This window comes from Epinephelus moara, chromosome 6 (genome assembly GCF_006386435.1).
Source record: "Epinephelus moara isolate mb chromosome 6, YSFRI_EMoa_1.0, whole genome shotgun sequence".
NCBI lineage: Eukaryota > Metazoa > Chordata > Actinopteri > Perciformes > Serranidae > Epinephelus > Epinephelus moara.
The window spans coordinates 41,662,426-41,674,842 of NC_065511.1; the positions used below are offsets into that span (position 1 = coordinate 41,662,426).

Genomic DNA, 12,417 nt, shown 5'->3' on the forward strand with positions numbered 1-12,417 from the left:
AAAATAGATATAACGTGCTAATGAGTGAGCTTTAGAGATGCTGCCAGGTTGATTTTGAGCCAGGCTAACTGCTTCCCCTTGTTTCCAGTCTTTGTGCCAAGCTAAGCTAACTGGCTGCCTGCTGTAGCTTCATAATCAGCAGACAAATAACAGAGTGATATCAAACTCCCCATCTCACTCTCTTGTCTGTGTATCTATAAATAAAAGCCACAGAATCAGTGAAAGTGGAAGTTTAAACTAAGGTGGTCTGCAGCCTGTGACTGTGAGCTGCACACATTCTCAGCAGCTGCTTGTCTACACATCATGAATGTTTTCTGTGCGTGTGCATCGTTTACACATCTGGCCTCAGTGTGTTGTTTCAAGCTTTAAACACACAAACTGTCAGTAATGTGTGAGACATTTCACACAAACACACACACCTCAGATGTTGATGCTTCCAGGCATGAACTTTTTTTTAAATATCTGTCAGTGTACGCCAGCCTTTATATATCTTGACATCGGCCTCATTAAATTCCTCACTCCTCTGTGTTTCTGTTTACCAGCAACAAACTCTGCTCTCTGCTTGTAATCACACGGTGGAGTGAACTTGCAGATTACTGAGGACACGGTGTTGTTGACACACAAACTGTTAAATTGGCCAAATTAGATTCTCTGCACTGGCTTATTTGTTGTTTTTGTTCACCACAGATTACAGAGACAACATCCTCTCTGCTTATGTGTCACATTAACACACCAACAGTTTGATTTACTCAGTTTGTGTTGCTGTTGTTTCAGATAAACTCTTTTTATTTTAGAAACAAAAGCACAGAGGTCAAAAGATCTGTTGTCCAAAAACGGATAAAAACACATCAGTGAGTCACACTGTGTCACAGAGTGACATGTTCCTTCATTAACATGAACACACACAAACTGTACGTTTATTCTGGCTCAAATATCACACACACCGTCCTGCTGCCGCAAACACTCCCTGGAGAATGGATTAATCATTGCTGAAAATAGTCCCCAACAATGCATAAAGACTACAGTGAGCAGCTGTTTTAGGGAATTACTGATGAGACTTTATATCTGTCTTTTTAAAGACTTAATAGAAGCTAATGTGCTTGGAGCTGAGAGACACAGACAGGAAGTCATAATGTACCTAATGTGAGTGACAGACTTGATTTCTTTTAAAAACATGGGAAGAAGGCAATGAGCAGTGAAAAAAGAAATGACCCAAAAAATTAGCAAGAAATTTAGAAAATTAAAAATGAGGACATTAGTTTAAAAAAAGGAAAGAAACATTTTCTTTCTTTCTTTAAAAACAAAGAAACATTAAAATTAAATGACCCAGAAAGAGTGCTGAAAAATTCTAATTATTCTGTAACATAATTTTAAAATGTAATAATAATAAAACTAAATTAGTTTTTCACTAACATTTTTCTTTTTCCCCTATTTGAAAAACAAAAAAACTTTTCTGCATCTATTTTTGTATTTTGTGGGATATTTCTTACCAAGTTGCTCATTGCTTTTTTCCCCATGTTTTTGAAAGAGATTGCACCAATGTGCTCAGGGTTCAGAGGTTTAACTGAATCAGTGCAGCGCCGGACTAAAAATGAAAGGCCTCTTGTATTTTACGTCATTTTGACTTTTTTTTCTTAAAAACTGGGCGTCAGGCTGTCGAAAGCAAAATTAATTGAAACTAACATCCCTACCTGGAACTTTCCTCAATGCTGTAATCGGCTCAAATGTATTATAGGACTCCAATTTGTCCCTTATCAGCCACCATATGTGTGTGTGTGTGTGTGTGTGTGTGTGTGTGTGTGTGTGTGTGTGTGTGTGTGTGTGTGTGTGTGTGTGTTAAGTAGGCAGGTTGTCTGGCAGCTAATCAGCAGCAGACAGACAGCTGAGGGACAGTAATATAGTTAACGTACACAGAGCTCGATATTACATACACACCCACTCACACACACACACACACACACACACACACACGCAGATATAATATGATGACACTTCAGTGATCTCTGTGGAGAAACAGGATCCATCAAAGGAAACAACCAGATGGCAGCAAACACAACGAACAGTCACATGCTTATTATAATATCGTTTTCTAAACTCCAGATGACCTTTGACCTCTACAGACACTTCTCACCATCATCAGAGACTTTTGCTCCACTTGGCAGAAGTTTTTTTCTCGCAGTCATTTATTTTTGCTTTTTGGAAAGAGTTGGAAACACTCTTCAATTTTCTGGTCGTCCTTGTTTGTCAGTGTTTTGCGCTGTCTCTCCGTCTCCAGCCTGCACTCTGGAGCATCCTCATTAAATGTAATCAGACAGGGGGAAGACAAAACCAGCATGACTTCTGTAATTTCCAGTTTTTAACCATTAACCACGGCTTCACGCTTTTTTCTCACAGCTCCAGAGTAAACAGAGGTTGATTTTAAACACTCTTTAGCCAGCTGGTTAGAGGAATTGAAGGCCCATCACTTGGCGCAGGTCACAGGGTCGGATCTGATCTTCAGGGAGTTCAGAGGAAAGCTCATGGTTTGTGGGAATATCAGAAAACTCTGAGTGTCTTTCTATGCATGTTACATCACACTTAAAAGGTAACTTCAGTATTTCTTAACCTGGACTCTATTTTCCCATGTTGTGTCTAACTGACTAATGGGAACCAGATTTTTTTCAGTTGGTCCAGTATTGAGAGAGAGCGCTGCAGCCAGCAGCAGTGAAACAGGTTGCAACGTAACCACTCAGGGCATGTTTGCACCGTCAGTGTACGTCCAGTAAAACTCATCACATCATTCTGTCTGACAACACTATGGATACAGAGATAGACCTCTTTGTTAAAGAGTTAGATCTTTTTTGTTTCACCAGGAACAGCCCAGATATCGTCATCGTCAAACCCACCAGACTCCATTTAAAGAAACAATAATTTTATCATCATAAAACGAACTTCATTTTAAGTCGACAGAAGCACAATACAATTCATAAACGCTGTCTTGGTTTGTCTTTCCACTGTTCCCCCAATCACCAACTCTGATTTGGTTGAATTAAACCCTTAATTCAAGCCATAAAAAGCCACTCATAGTTTATCTGACATTTCTGCAGTGTGGACATGTTTTTCTGTAAACATTTAATGGATGTAAAGGATTAAACTGCAGTGAGCGACTGAACCAATTATTCTGCCAAACCATCATCTTTCCTCTGAACTCCCTGAAGATCAGATCCGACCCTGTGACCTGCGCCAAGTGATGGGCCTTCAATTCCTCTAACCAGCTGGCTAAAGAGTGTTTAAAATCAACCTCTGTTTACTCTGGAGCTGTGAGAAAAAAGCGTGAAGCCGTGGTTAATGGTTAAAAACTGGAAATTACAGAAGTCATGCTGGTTTTGTCTTCCCCCTGTCTGATTACATTTAATGAGGATGCTCCAGAGTGCAGGCTGGAGACGGAGAGACAGTGCAAAACACTGACAAACAAGGACGACCAGAAAATTGAAGAGTGTTTCCAACTCTTTCCAAAAAGCAAAAATAAATGATTGTGAGAAAAAAACTTCTGCCAAGTGGAGCAAAAGTCTCTGATGATGGTGAGAAGTGTTTGTAGAGGTCAAAGGTCGTCTGGAGTTTAGAAAGGTTTATTATAATTATCATGCGACGCATCAACATGAATCATATATAAAGTGTTTGTTTTTGCTCAACTCAAACACCCAGATCTCCCATTTAATGAGAGGCCAGTATCAGAGAGCATTATGGGTAATCAGCCATTGATTTCACTCTGAGAGATGAAGACTCTTTGTTTTGAGTGGACTGCTTGATCCTCCAGTTGAACTGGAGTGACATCATTACCAGCTGTTAATGGTCCCAGTTTCAATTGCAATTAAAATGTAATCAGAGTCAGTCCTGTTCCATCAGCAGACGGCTCACTCACCGTGTTCTGCTCAGTTACACTCATCATAGTGAGCTGCTCAGAGCGGGACGTTGTTACCTTGATGCTCTCTGTGTCACACCTACAATATGATGCAGTTTTGATAGGTGGTGAACTCACATGTGTTTGCCATTTAAAATGATGGAAAGTTAGAGGAGACAGAAAGTTAAAGCCAAATAGAAACATAAATACTTTACACAGAGATTCAGAGTGAAAAGGAGAAATATTAGAAAAAACAACAATAAAAAGGATTTCAGTTTGTTTCTCAGTGTCTCTGATCTTTCCTCGTTCAGATGAACATCATAGCCGGAGGATTTTACGACGGTCTGATGCTCTACACTCACGCTCTGAATGAGACCATGTCCATGTCCGCCAGTCGGCCTCCAGGGAAAGTCGTCACCAAGAGGATGTGGAATCGAACCTTTCACGGTCAGTACATTTCAGTGTTTTTGTGCCATTTGTTTTGGTTTTTGTGGACATTTTATCACAGAAGGGGAAAGTCTGCTTCTTCTCCTTTTGTAGTGTTCATCTCTTAAGGTTGAATTTAAAATTAAATTATTTTTTGTTCGTTATGAGTCTGTGCCGGTGACAGCCATGGCTGAAGTCATTATGTTTTTGGGTTGTCTGTCTGTACACATGTACATACCAACACATTCTCACTCTAACCTCGTCACATATCAACACTAACGTTAGCCTCTGGCGCTCTGCACTGAACACCAGCTGGGTTGCATAGGAGCTAGCTAATACTGCTGGTAACGCCGTCCAAGTGGTGGGATGGTGTTGCTGCTGAAACATGGTAACCACCCTCCAGTCCCCCATCACCCAACACGTTCTCACTCTCACCTCGTCACATGTCCACGTTTGGTCATGGACTTTCCACATCCACATGTGACGTCCAAGGTACCCTGGGTGTGTTGGTTGTTGACGTTCTGGGACGCCGTGTCAACTTCAGCCTGTTACATGCATTGTCTGTTTTCAAAATACACTTCTGTTTTCACAGGAAATGTACAGTTTGCATACAGTCTGTCAAAATAAAAGCACTACATCGGTACAACACAACTTTTTTTTCTTCAACAACACACACACCTGGTTGGGTTTAGGAAAAAAGAAAAGGGTTTGACTTTACAGTGTAAGGGGAAACAAACACCGACCTCCCGGGTGAAAGTCAGTGGTTGTTGGATCCATCCACCACCCCTCCCACCAGCTCTACTCAGACTTCTGCTGCCTTAACTTTCGATTGTTGTTCTCCCGCGTTTCCTCCTGACACTGCCTGGCTCCATTAAACTATGATGATAACTGACCACGTATCATGCCGACATGAAAGGACAGCTTTTTTTGTTGATGTCTGACGCCAGAAGTCACTGACCAAGCGCCGAATTTCAACGGCTTCAGGGTGAGACTGGGTTGCACATACATATGTCCCATTCTCATGAACACGATATCTCAAGACCGCTTTGAGATCATTTCTTCAAATTTGGCACAAACGTCCACTTTGGCTCAGTGATGAACTGATTAGATTTTGGTCATGGTGACCTCACAAAACATGTTTTTGGCCAAGTGAAGTCAAGAATTCATGCAAACAAACAAACAAAAGTCCACAGAAATGTCTGATTGAATTAGATGAAGTGGTGACATTTGATATCCAAAAGGTCAAAGGTCAGCTTTACTGTAACATCATAATGTTTTCTGGCCTTAATTCAGCATCATATCTCAGGAACAGAAGGGGAGACATTTGGTCAGATACTGAATTGGTGACTCTAATCTTGAAACTGTGCTGATTGTATAGATCTTCTGTGTGTCAAGCGTCCATGTTTTCACTGACATGGATGTAAACTGTATGTGCAGTTTGACTGGTTTGCAACCATGAGGCGGTAATACCAGCTATAATTTATTTTGGTTCAAATTCTTTCTTTAAAGCCGCTATATTTGCTGTATTGATGAACGTTTTCTGTACCTTCAGTGTTCCTTCTGAAACCAAAGTCACGTCCTCTGGGTTAAATATAATCAGATGGTGTGACAGTTCAACATTCGAGACGTTGTTTCAAAAGGCATAAACACAAAGTTGGACTGCACATAAAAGCTCCATAAAATTAGCAAATCCATCGACACCATTAATATAGATTGATCTGAACTGAGCCGTCAGGTGGTTCGTTTAAGACTGAATTTCTGAACTTGCGTCTGTGTGTTGTGTTTCCATCGTGGCAAAAACACAAAGCGAATATCTTGCATGTTTCTCGTCTGCTGTCAGTTTCTGTATTAGGCCGTCGCTCTGTGCTGTTGGAGGTAAATTTAAACTGACTCACATGAGGCAAAAAAGTGCTCTTTAATCATTTAAATGTGTATAAATGTTGCACATGTTAGTGATGCAGCAGCTGGTGTTTCCCATCAGCTGTCGGCTGTGAAATACCTGCTGTGGCTGTGCTGGTTTTGAAGCTGAGGTTTGAGAGCAGCAGCAGGGTGTCTTGGAACAGCTGGATGTTTCATTCTCTACAGCCGTGTTTCAAGCCACTCCACATGGAGCATCCTTATCTGCCATCGATTCAGTGGGAGGTGAAGTTTAGATTCATTTACACTCAGAGTTAAATTAACGCTGCAGGTTTTCACATGAAATCTGAAAAAGCGTGAAGAAGCTGTTCTGAAGAGTGGCACTCCAAAACGAATCCTCGCCACCTGAGAACAGTGACACCCACTCGAATAAATTGGCTGCTGACACTGAGGTCAAACTCATTATGAGATGCTGTAGAGGTTATTGTACGTGAAGACTCAAAGTTATGCTGTCTGTGTGTCCTGCTCGGCTCCTGAGGGAGAGACGACTGTAAGACTGAGAAAATAATCTAATAGTTTAAAGCTTCTGTGCCCTTTGAAAAAGCTGTTGTTTTGTAGACATGTTTTAATGTAATAATAGTGGTAGTGTATTTGCATTTCCTGTGAGTCCTTCATAATAAAAGTCAACTTCAGTCAGGACCAATTTTATAAAACTTTATTTTCTTGCATTTCCATTTGGCGGTGTGGCTCTGTTCTTGGGCCTCCCTGCCCTTCCATGCGCCTACAAAGAAAGCCTGAGGCAGAGAGAGTAGCAACAAAGACCCTCTGGGAACAGAACAGAGCAGCATCAATAGTGGAGTTTCCATCCACTTATTTTTATTCGCATTTTCAAAAATTGCGAAAAAAAAAACTTGGATGGAAACACCAGAAATTCGAAAAAAGGCAGAAAATTCACAAAAAAAGTTTTTACGCTTGGAGGGGGTGGATTTGTCAGCGTATGGATAAAAGGAAAATGTGACTTTTTGCTATGGAAACATGTTTTGCGAATAAATGATGACGTGCCGGCACAGATCCTCAAATGTGGCCCTTGACATACGGAAATGTTTCAGCCAGAGTTCGTGAGTGAAATGCTGCTGGACAACTACTTCCCAAAAGTCCTTCACACGCCTACGTTCCCATGCACACGGAGAACGACGCGGTGGTCTCCTTGCAGCTATTTCCGACAGTACTCTTAACATTAAACTTCTTCTTTGTCGTCTCTTCTTCAAGATGGTTAGGTACGCTGTGAACGCTGACAAAATGCTAACCAGAGTTCTCCCAACAGCCGACAGGTTTATCAGGAATCTGTCCATGGTCAGTTGTTGAGTGTCAGTTGAGTGTGTTGTTGTTTACAGTGGGCATAAGACACTCTCTTATTTTTCACGAGAAATGCCACCTACTGCTCTTCCTGTTGACTCCCAATAATCGCAAAACAATAACGAATGGAGACGGGCATAAATTTGCATTTTCTTTTGCGCATTTTCACAAAACTCGCTCAAAAATTTCGATACATTTTGGATGGAAACCCCACTAATGACAAACAGAAATAGCATTGATAAGTCAGACACAACATGAAAAGGAGGAGCTGGCGTGGAGGCGGGTTGCAAAGCAGCCTTTTTATTTATTCTATTTAACCTTTGAGATTAAAAATCTCTTTTTCGAGCGTATCCGGGCCAAGACAGGCAGCAACGTAAGTTACAGACAGACATAGAACAAAAATGTAAAGCTCTAAAACAAGCAATGTATATGAAAATAAGATTACTACAAAGAAAAGCCAAAAAGTATGTTAATATATGTTAGAAGTGAACCATAAAAATACAAAAAACAGCAACTACACATGATAACAAAGACCAGCTAAAATACACCCTGACACTGGCATATAAAAGATTGCGTACAAAAATCCTGCAACAGTGCTTTGCGATGGCCGAGAGCAACCAACAGGTGCAACTTTAAGTCCTTCTGCAGAAGATTTCAAATGTAAGGAGCTGCATACATAAATGCTTGCTTGCCAAACTCTGTATGTACGTAGAGGAAGCAGCAACAGTAGGCAGGTCAGAGCAGTTTAGATATGGTGCCCTGAATGAGATTTGCTAATTGGTTGCATAGAAAGGAATCATGTGATCAATCAACTGATCCATCAGTTGAGTGGCTGTTTGAGATCAGCTGATGTAGCTGGGATGTGAGCTGAGTTTGACATCGTGCCCTGCCTGAGCTAACGATATACTCACACTGTTTTCCCAGTTAAATGTTTTTATTGTGAAGCAGCAGCAGAAGAAAATGTTCGATATGCGTCAGCAGTAACATCATACAGCGCTCTACAGATACTGAGCTTCATCGACAAAAAGTTTTTTTTGGTGCTTTTTGCCTTTATTTGGTCGGACAGATATGGCATGAAAGGGGAAGAGAGAGGGGGATGACATGCGGCAAAGGCTGTGGGTTGTAATCAAGTCTGTGGCCCCTGCGGCAGTGATACAGCCTTTGTACATGGGGCACCTGCTCTACCAGGTGAACTACTGGGCGCTCCAATGAGCAGAAACATTCTGATTTTGTTGAAACTGAGTGGAGATGTGTGTGTTGTTTGTGTTGATCTTAACGTTATTATAGCCTGACCAAAGCTTCACTGTGCTGTGAGGTAATGTATTTGAAACATTGTGATGACGCTCATAAAATATCATCCACTTTAGGGAAAGTGTCGAGACTCAGAAATATTTTTGTTAATCCATGAATTTCTTTTGCCTCCAACAGCACAGCAGGCCATCAACAGTAGTAGAAAGAACGGTCAAAACAGACTTGGGTTGATGAGACAGTGGCTCATGTGTTGCATTTAAATTTGTACGAAACCAAAACCACATTATTAGTAACAACTTTTTTACATCTCGACCTGGGTCTGTATTTAACAAACTTCTGAAAAGCTCCATAATTAATTCTCAGTTCAGGATTCGTGACTACCTTTAACTCGAGACTCTGAGATGTGTGATAAATCTGGACCTTGAGCCTCAGACCCGCCTCTCCTGTTGCTTGGCTTCTGTTGGTCTCATTGTGTTGGATTTCCCTCTTTAGAGCGCTTATCTTAAAGCTCATATCTGTAACGCTGCGCCCTGGCTAATGCCAGTTTTCTGTGCAAACTCTTAAGAATGTACAGTATGTTCAGCTCTGATATGAGCTGGGCAGGAAATAAAAACTCATTCTTCTCCAGCTGTTCGACACAGAGAAGGTCGAAGGTCTACATTTAGGGCAGCGCTTTGGTGAGGGCGCAACAATCAGCACAGGCAGCGCTGCGACAGTTTGACGTCAGGCTGCTGCCACCTCGATGATTCTGTCCACAAGAACGAAAATAAATACTTGGAACAAAGAAGCGATGTCGGGCTAATGAAAAAACATCACGTCATCTACTTCAACACCAGTAGATGGTTTTAGTCTGCATCAAAAAATGTCTGTTGTGGTCAAAGTAGGAACGTCAGTAAATCCGTCTAATTGTGATTGATTCTGACGGTGTCTGTTGCCCACAGCTGCTTTAAACCCCTCTTTTGTACACAGAGATCCCACGACAGGGCAGCAGTGCAGACCCTACGTTACTTTGCTTTTTTACACAGAACCAACGAACACATCATGCTGCTGTGTGTGATTTAAGGCACACCAATGATTCAAAAACAAAAGAGGTGTGACGAGCGTAGTGTGTAACAACAGCATCGGCCTCTAGTGTGACAAACCGTAACATGCCGTGTCTTACCAGGATAAAGTGGTGTTGGGTTGATATGCCGGGTGCTGTAATCCTTGAGTGCCATAACTCACTCTGTCTCTGATGCGCTGTCTGTCAGAGTTAGATCAATTCAATGATTCATACTTGATATACTACCTGAAGCCTAATTTTTATACGAGTAATATTCATTCTGGTTTAGATAAATAGTTTGATTACATTTTCCAAAACTTTGCTGAGCAACAGTTTTGTGTGACAGGAATTCAAGGTTCAAGGACGATTTCAATAATGGCCCGGGCTTTTAATTGAAGTTTTACAGTCTAACATACATGTTGGGCAGCGCCTCTGATCAACTTCATGAATCAGCTGTTCCTCGTCCACTGCCGCACATTTGAAGCAAACGAATGGTAGCTTATAAAAAGAAACAGGCCGTCCAACAAAAGTTTTGTTCTAACCGACACACGACGTTGCCTGCAGCCAGTGAGGACCCAAATCCAAAATGTTGCCATATTTGTACAGTTTAAGTTTTCTTGAGAGACTAACTCTGCCACGTCTCCTCTCGTCACCCCAAAAAACACATGAACTATCTGGTAAACAAACACAGCGTGCACTGCTCTGCCCCCTCCCACCTCTACTGAAATATGATCTCCTTCATGTTGCTTATGATGAATGTCGGTCCAGCCAGTTTGCATAAAATCAAACTCGGGACTAGAGCGGCAAAACTGTAAACTGACCAAACTCTAAACTGACATAACTTAAGTGTACGTAACATTCTGTATATAACGTCACATAAAACATACTTATTTAAACCCAAACAATGATCTGTTCCAGTTTCACAACATTAACCACGTGTTTAAAACTGCAACAGTTCATGGTCATATGTCGTTTTTGCAGTAATCTCCTGCCACTACCAGGAGGTTATTTAGGATACGCTTCTGTGGGTTGTATTAAAGGGATAGTGCACCAAAAATGAAAATTCAGCCATTATCTACTCACCCATATGCCGAGGGAGTGAAAATTCAGCCATTATCTACTCACCCATATGCCGAGGGAGGCTCAGGTGAAGCTTTAGAGTCCACACAACACTTGCAGAGATCCAAGGGGAGAGGAGGTAGCAGCACAACTCCACCTAATGGAGGCTGACAAAAAAACACATAATTGAAACCGCAAAATATCTCCATGCTGCTCGTCCGTAGTGATCCAAGTGTCCTGAAGCCCCGACATAAAAAGTTGTTTGGAAAAACGTCATTTGAACTCTGTTTTTAGCCTCACTGTAGCCTGTAGCTCTGACTGCCTCTCTGGGCACCGCGCTCACGTGTGTGTGCTTGCGTGTGAGACCAGCGAAAGCACGTGAACACACGTGAACACACATGAACACGGTGCCCATGTCTCACGGTCTCGCGCAAGCACACACATGTAAGCACGGTGCCCAGAGAAGCAGTCAGAGCTACAGGCTACAATGAGGCTAAAAACAGAGTTCAAATGACGTTTTTCCAAACAACTTTTTATGTCGGGGCTTCAGGACACTTGGATCACTACGGACGAGCAGTATGGAGATATTTTGTGGTTTCAATTATGTGTTTTTGGACGTTTGAATCTGGGGCGCCGTCAGCCTCCATTAGGTGGAGTTGTGTTGCTACCCCCTCTCCCCTTGGATCTCTGCAAGTGATGTGAGGACTCTAAAACTTCACCTGAGCCTCCCTCGGCATATGGGTGAGTAGATAATGGCTGAATTTTCATTTTTGGGTGCACTATCCCTTTAAATAACCTATGTGATTGCATGGGTTGAAGGATTTGTTGCTAATTACACTGAGTTAGTAATAAAATAAGAGTTTATTTAACGTTAATTATCTTGTAAATGTATTCTATGATGCAAAGGATGAAGTAAACCAAGAGTGATAATTGGTTTTCCTGCATTCCCAAAATAAAGAAAACAAGTTATAACAGAACTCTGGGCTCTATAATCAGGACTCATTTTGTTGGAGTTGGATCAGTTGGCACTATTTAATTTGTTTAAATGCTGCTATTCAAGTATCTAAGGCCTAACAAGTTATTTATGCCAAAGAACGCACTTTAAATTGGCACCTTTTACTTTTGTTTTGCAGCAGCTGGGTATTAAAAACCTTTCATGACTGCAGAATTATTTGGTAGGTCTGTTGGCGTGCGTCTGTTTCCATGCAGAGGTCTGTCTCTTGTTACAGTAAAGACTTCTGCAGAGATGCATGCATCACTTCTACCTCCAAAAGTGTCCGTTTATCTTTGCAGTTGGGCCCTCTGACCTTCCACCCAAACCCCTCCGCTGTCAGAGGAAATACTGACGTTGTAGCACAGAAAGAAGAGCTGCGTGATCCATCACCGTTTGATTCATAAAACACAAACCAGATGACATCATCATCAAAAAAAAACTCTGTCTGTCACACTTTGAAAAGCTGCCACATTACATCACCGCTCCGCTCTGATCTGCTCCATATCGCAGTCTGAGGAATGATTTACTTCACTTTCTTCGACCTTTATTGCA

General features: G+C 41.6%; 2 protein-coding genes across 5 annotated transcripts in view; one reads left to right on the forward strand and one right to left on the reverse strand.

Moving 5' to 3' along the window:
- LOC126392472 (collagen alpha-6(VI) chain-like) overlaps window positions 1-12,417 on the reverse strand; it is a 310,923-nt gene that overhangs the window by 257,731 nt on the left and 40,775 nt on the right. The gene's annotated exons all lie outside the window — the stretch shown is intronic.
- The window catches only part of LOC126391497 (atrial natriuretic peptide receptor 1-like), a 122,473-nt gene that overhangs the window by 75,625 nt on the left and 34,431 nt on the right, over window positions 1-12,417 (forward strand). For all 4 annotated transcript variants that reach the window (XM_050046331.1, XM_050046333.1, XM_050046332.1 and 1 more), the window contains one exon: window positions 4,192-4,327. In XM_050046331.1, coding sequence (XP_049902288.1) covers window positions 4,192-4,327 — 136 coding nt within the window. The remainder of the gene's footprint in view (window positions 1-4,191; window positions 4,328-12,417) is intronic.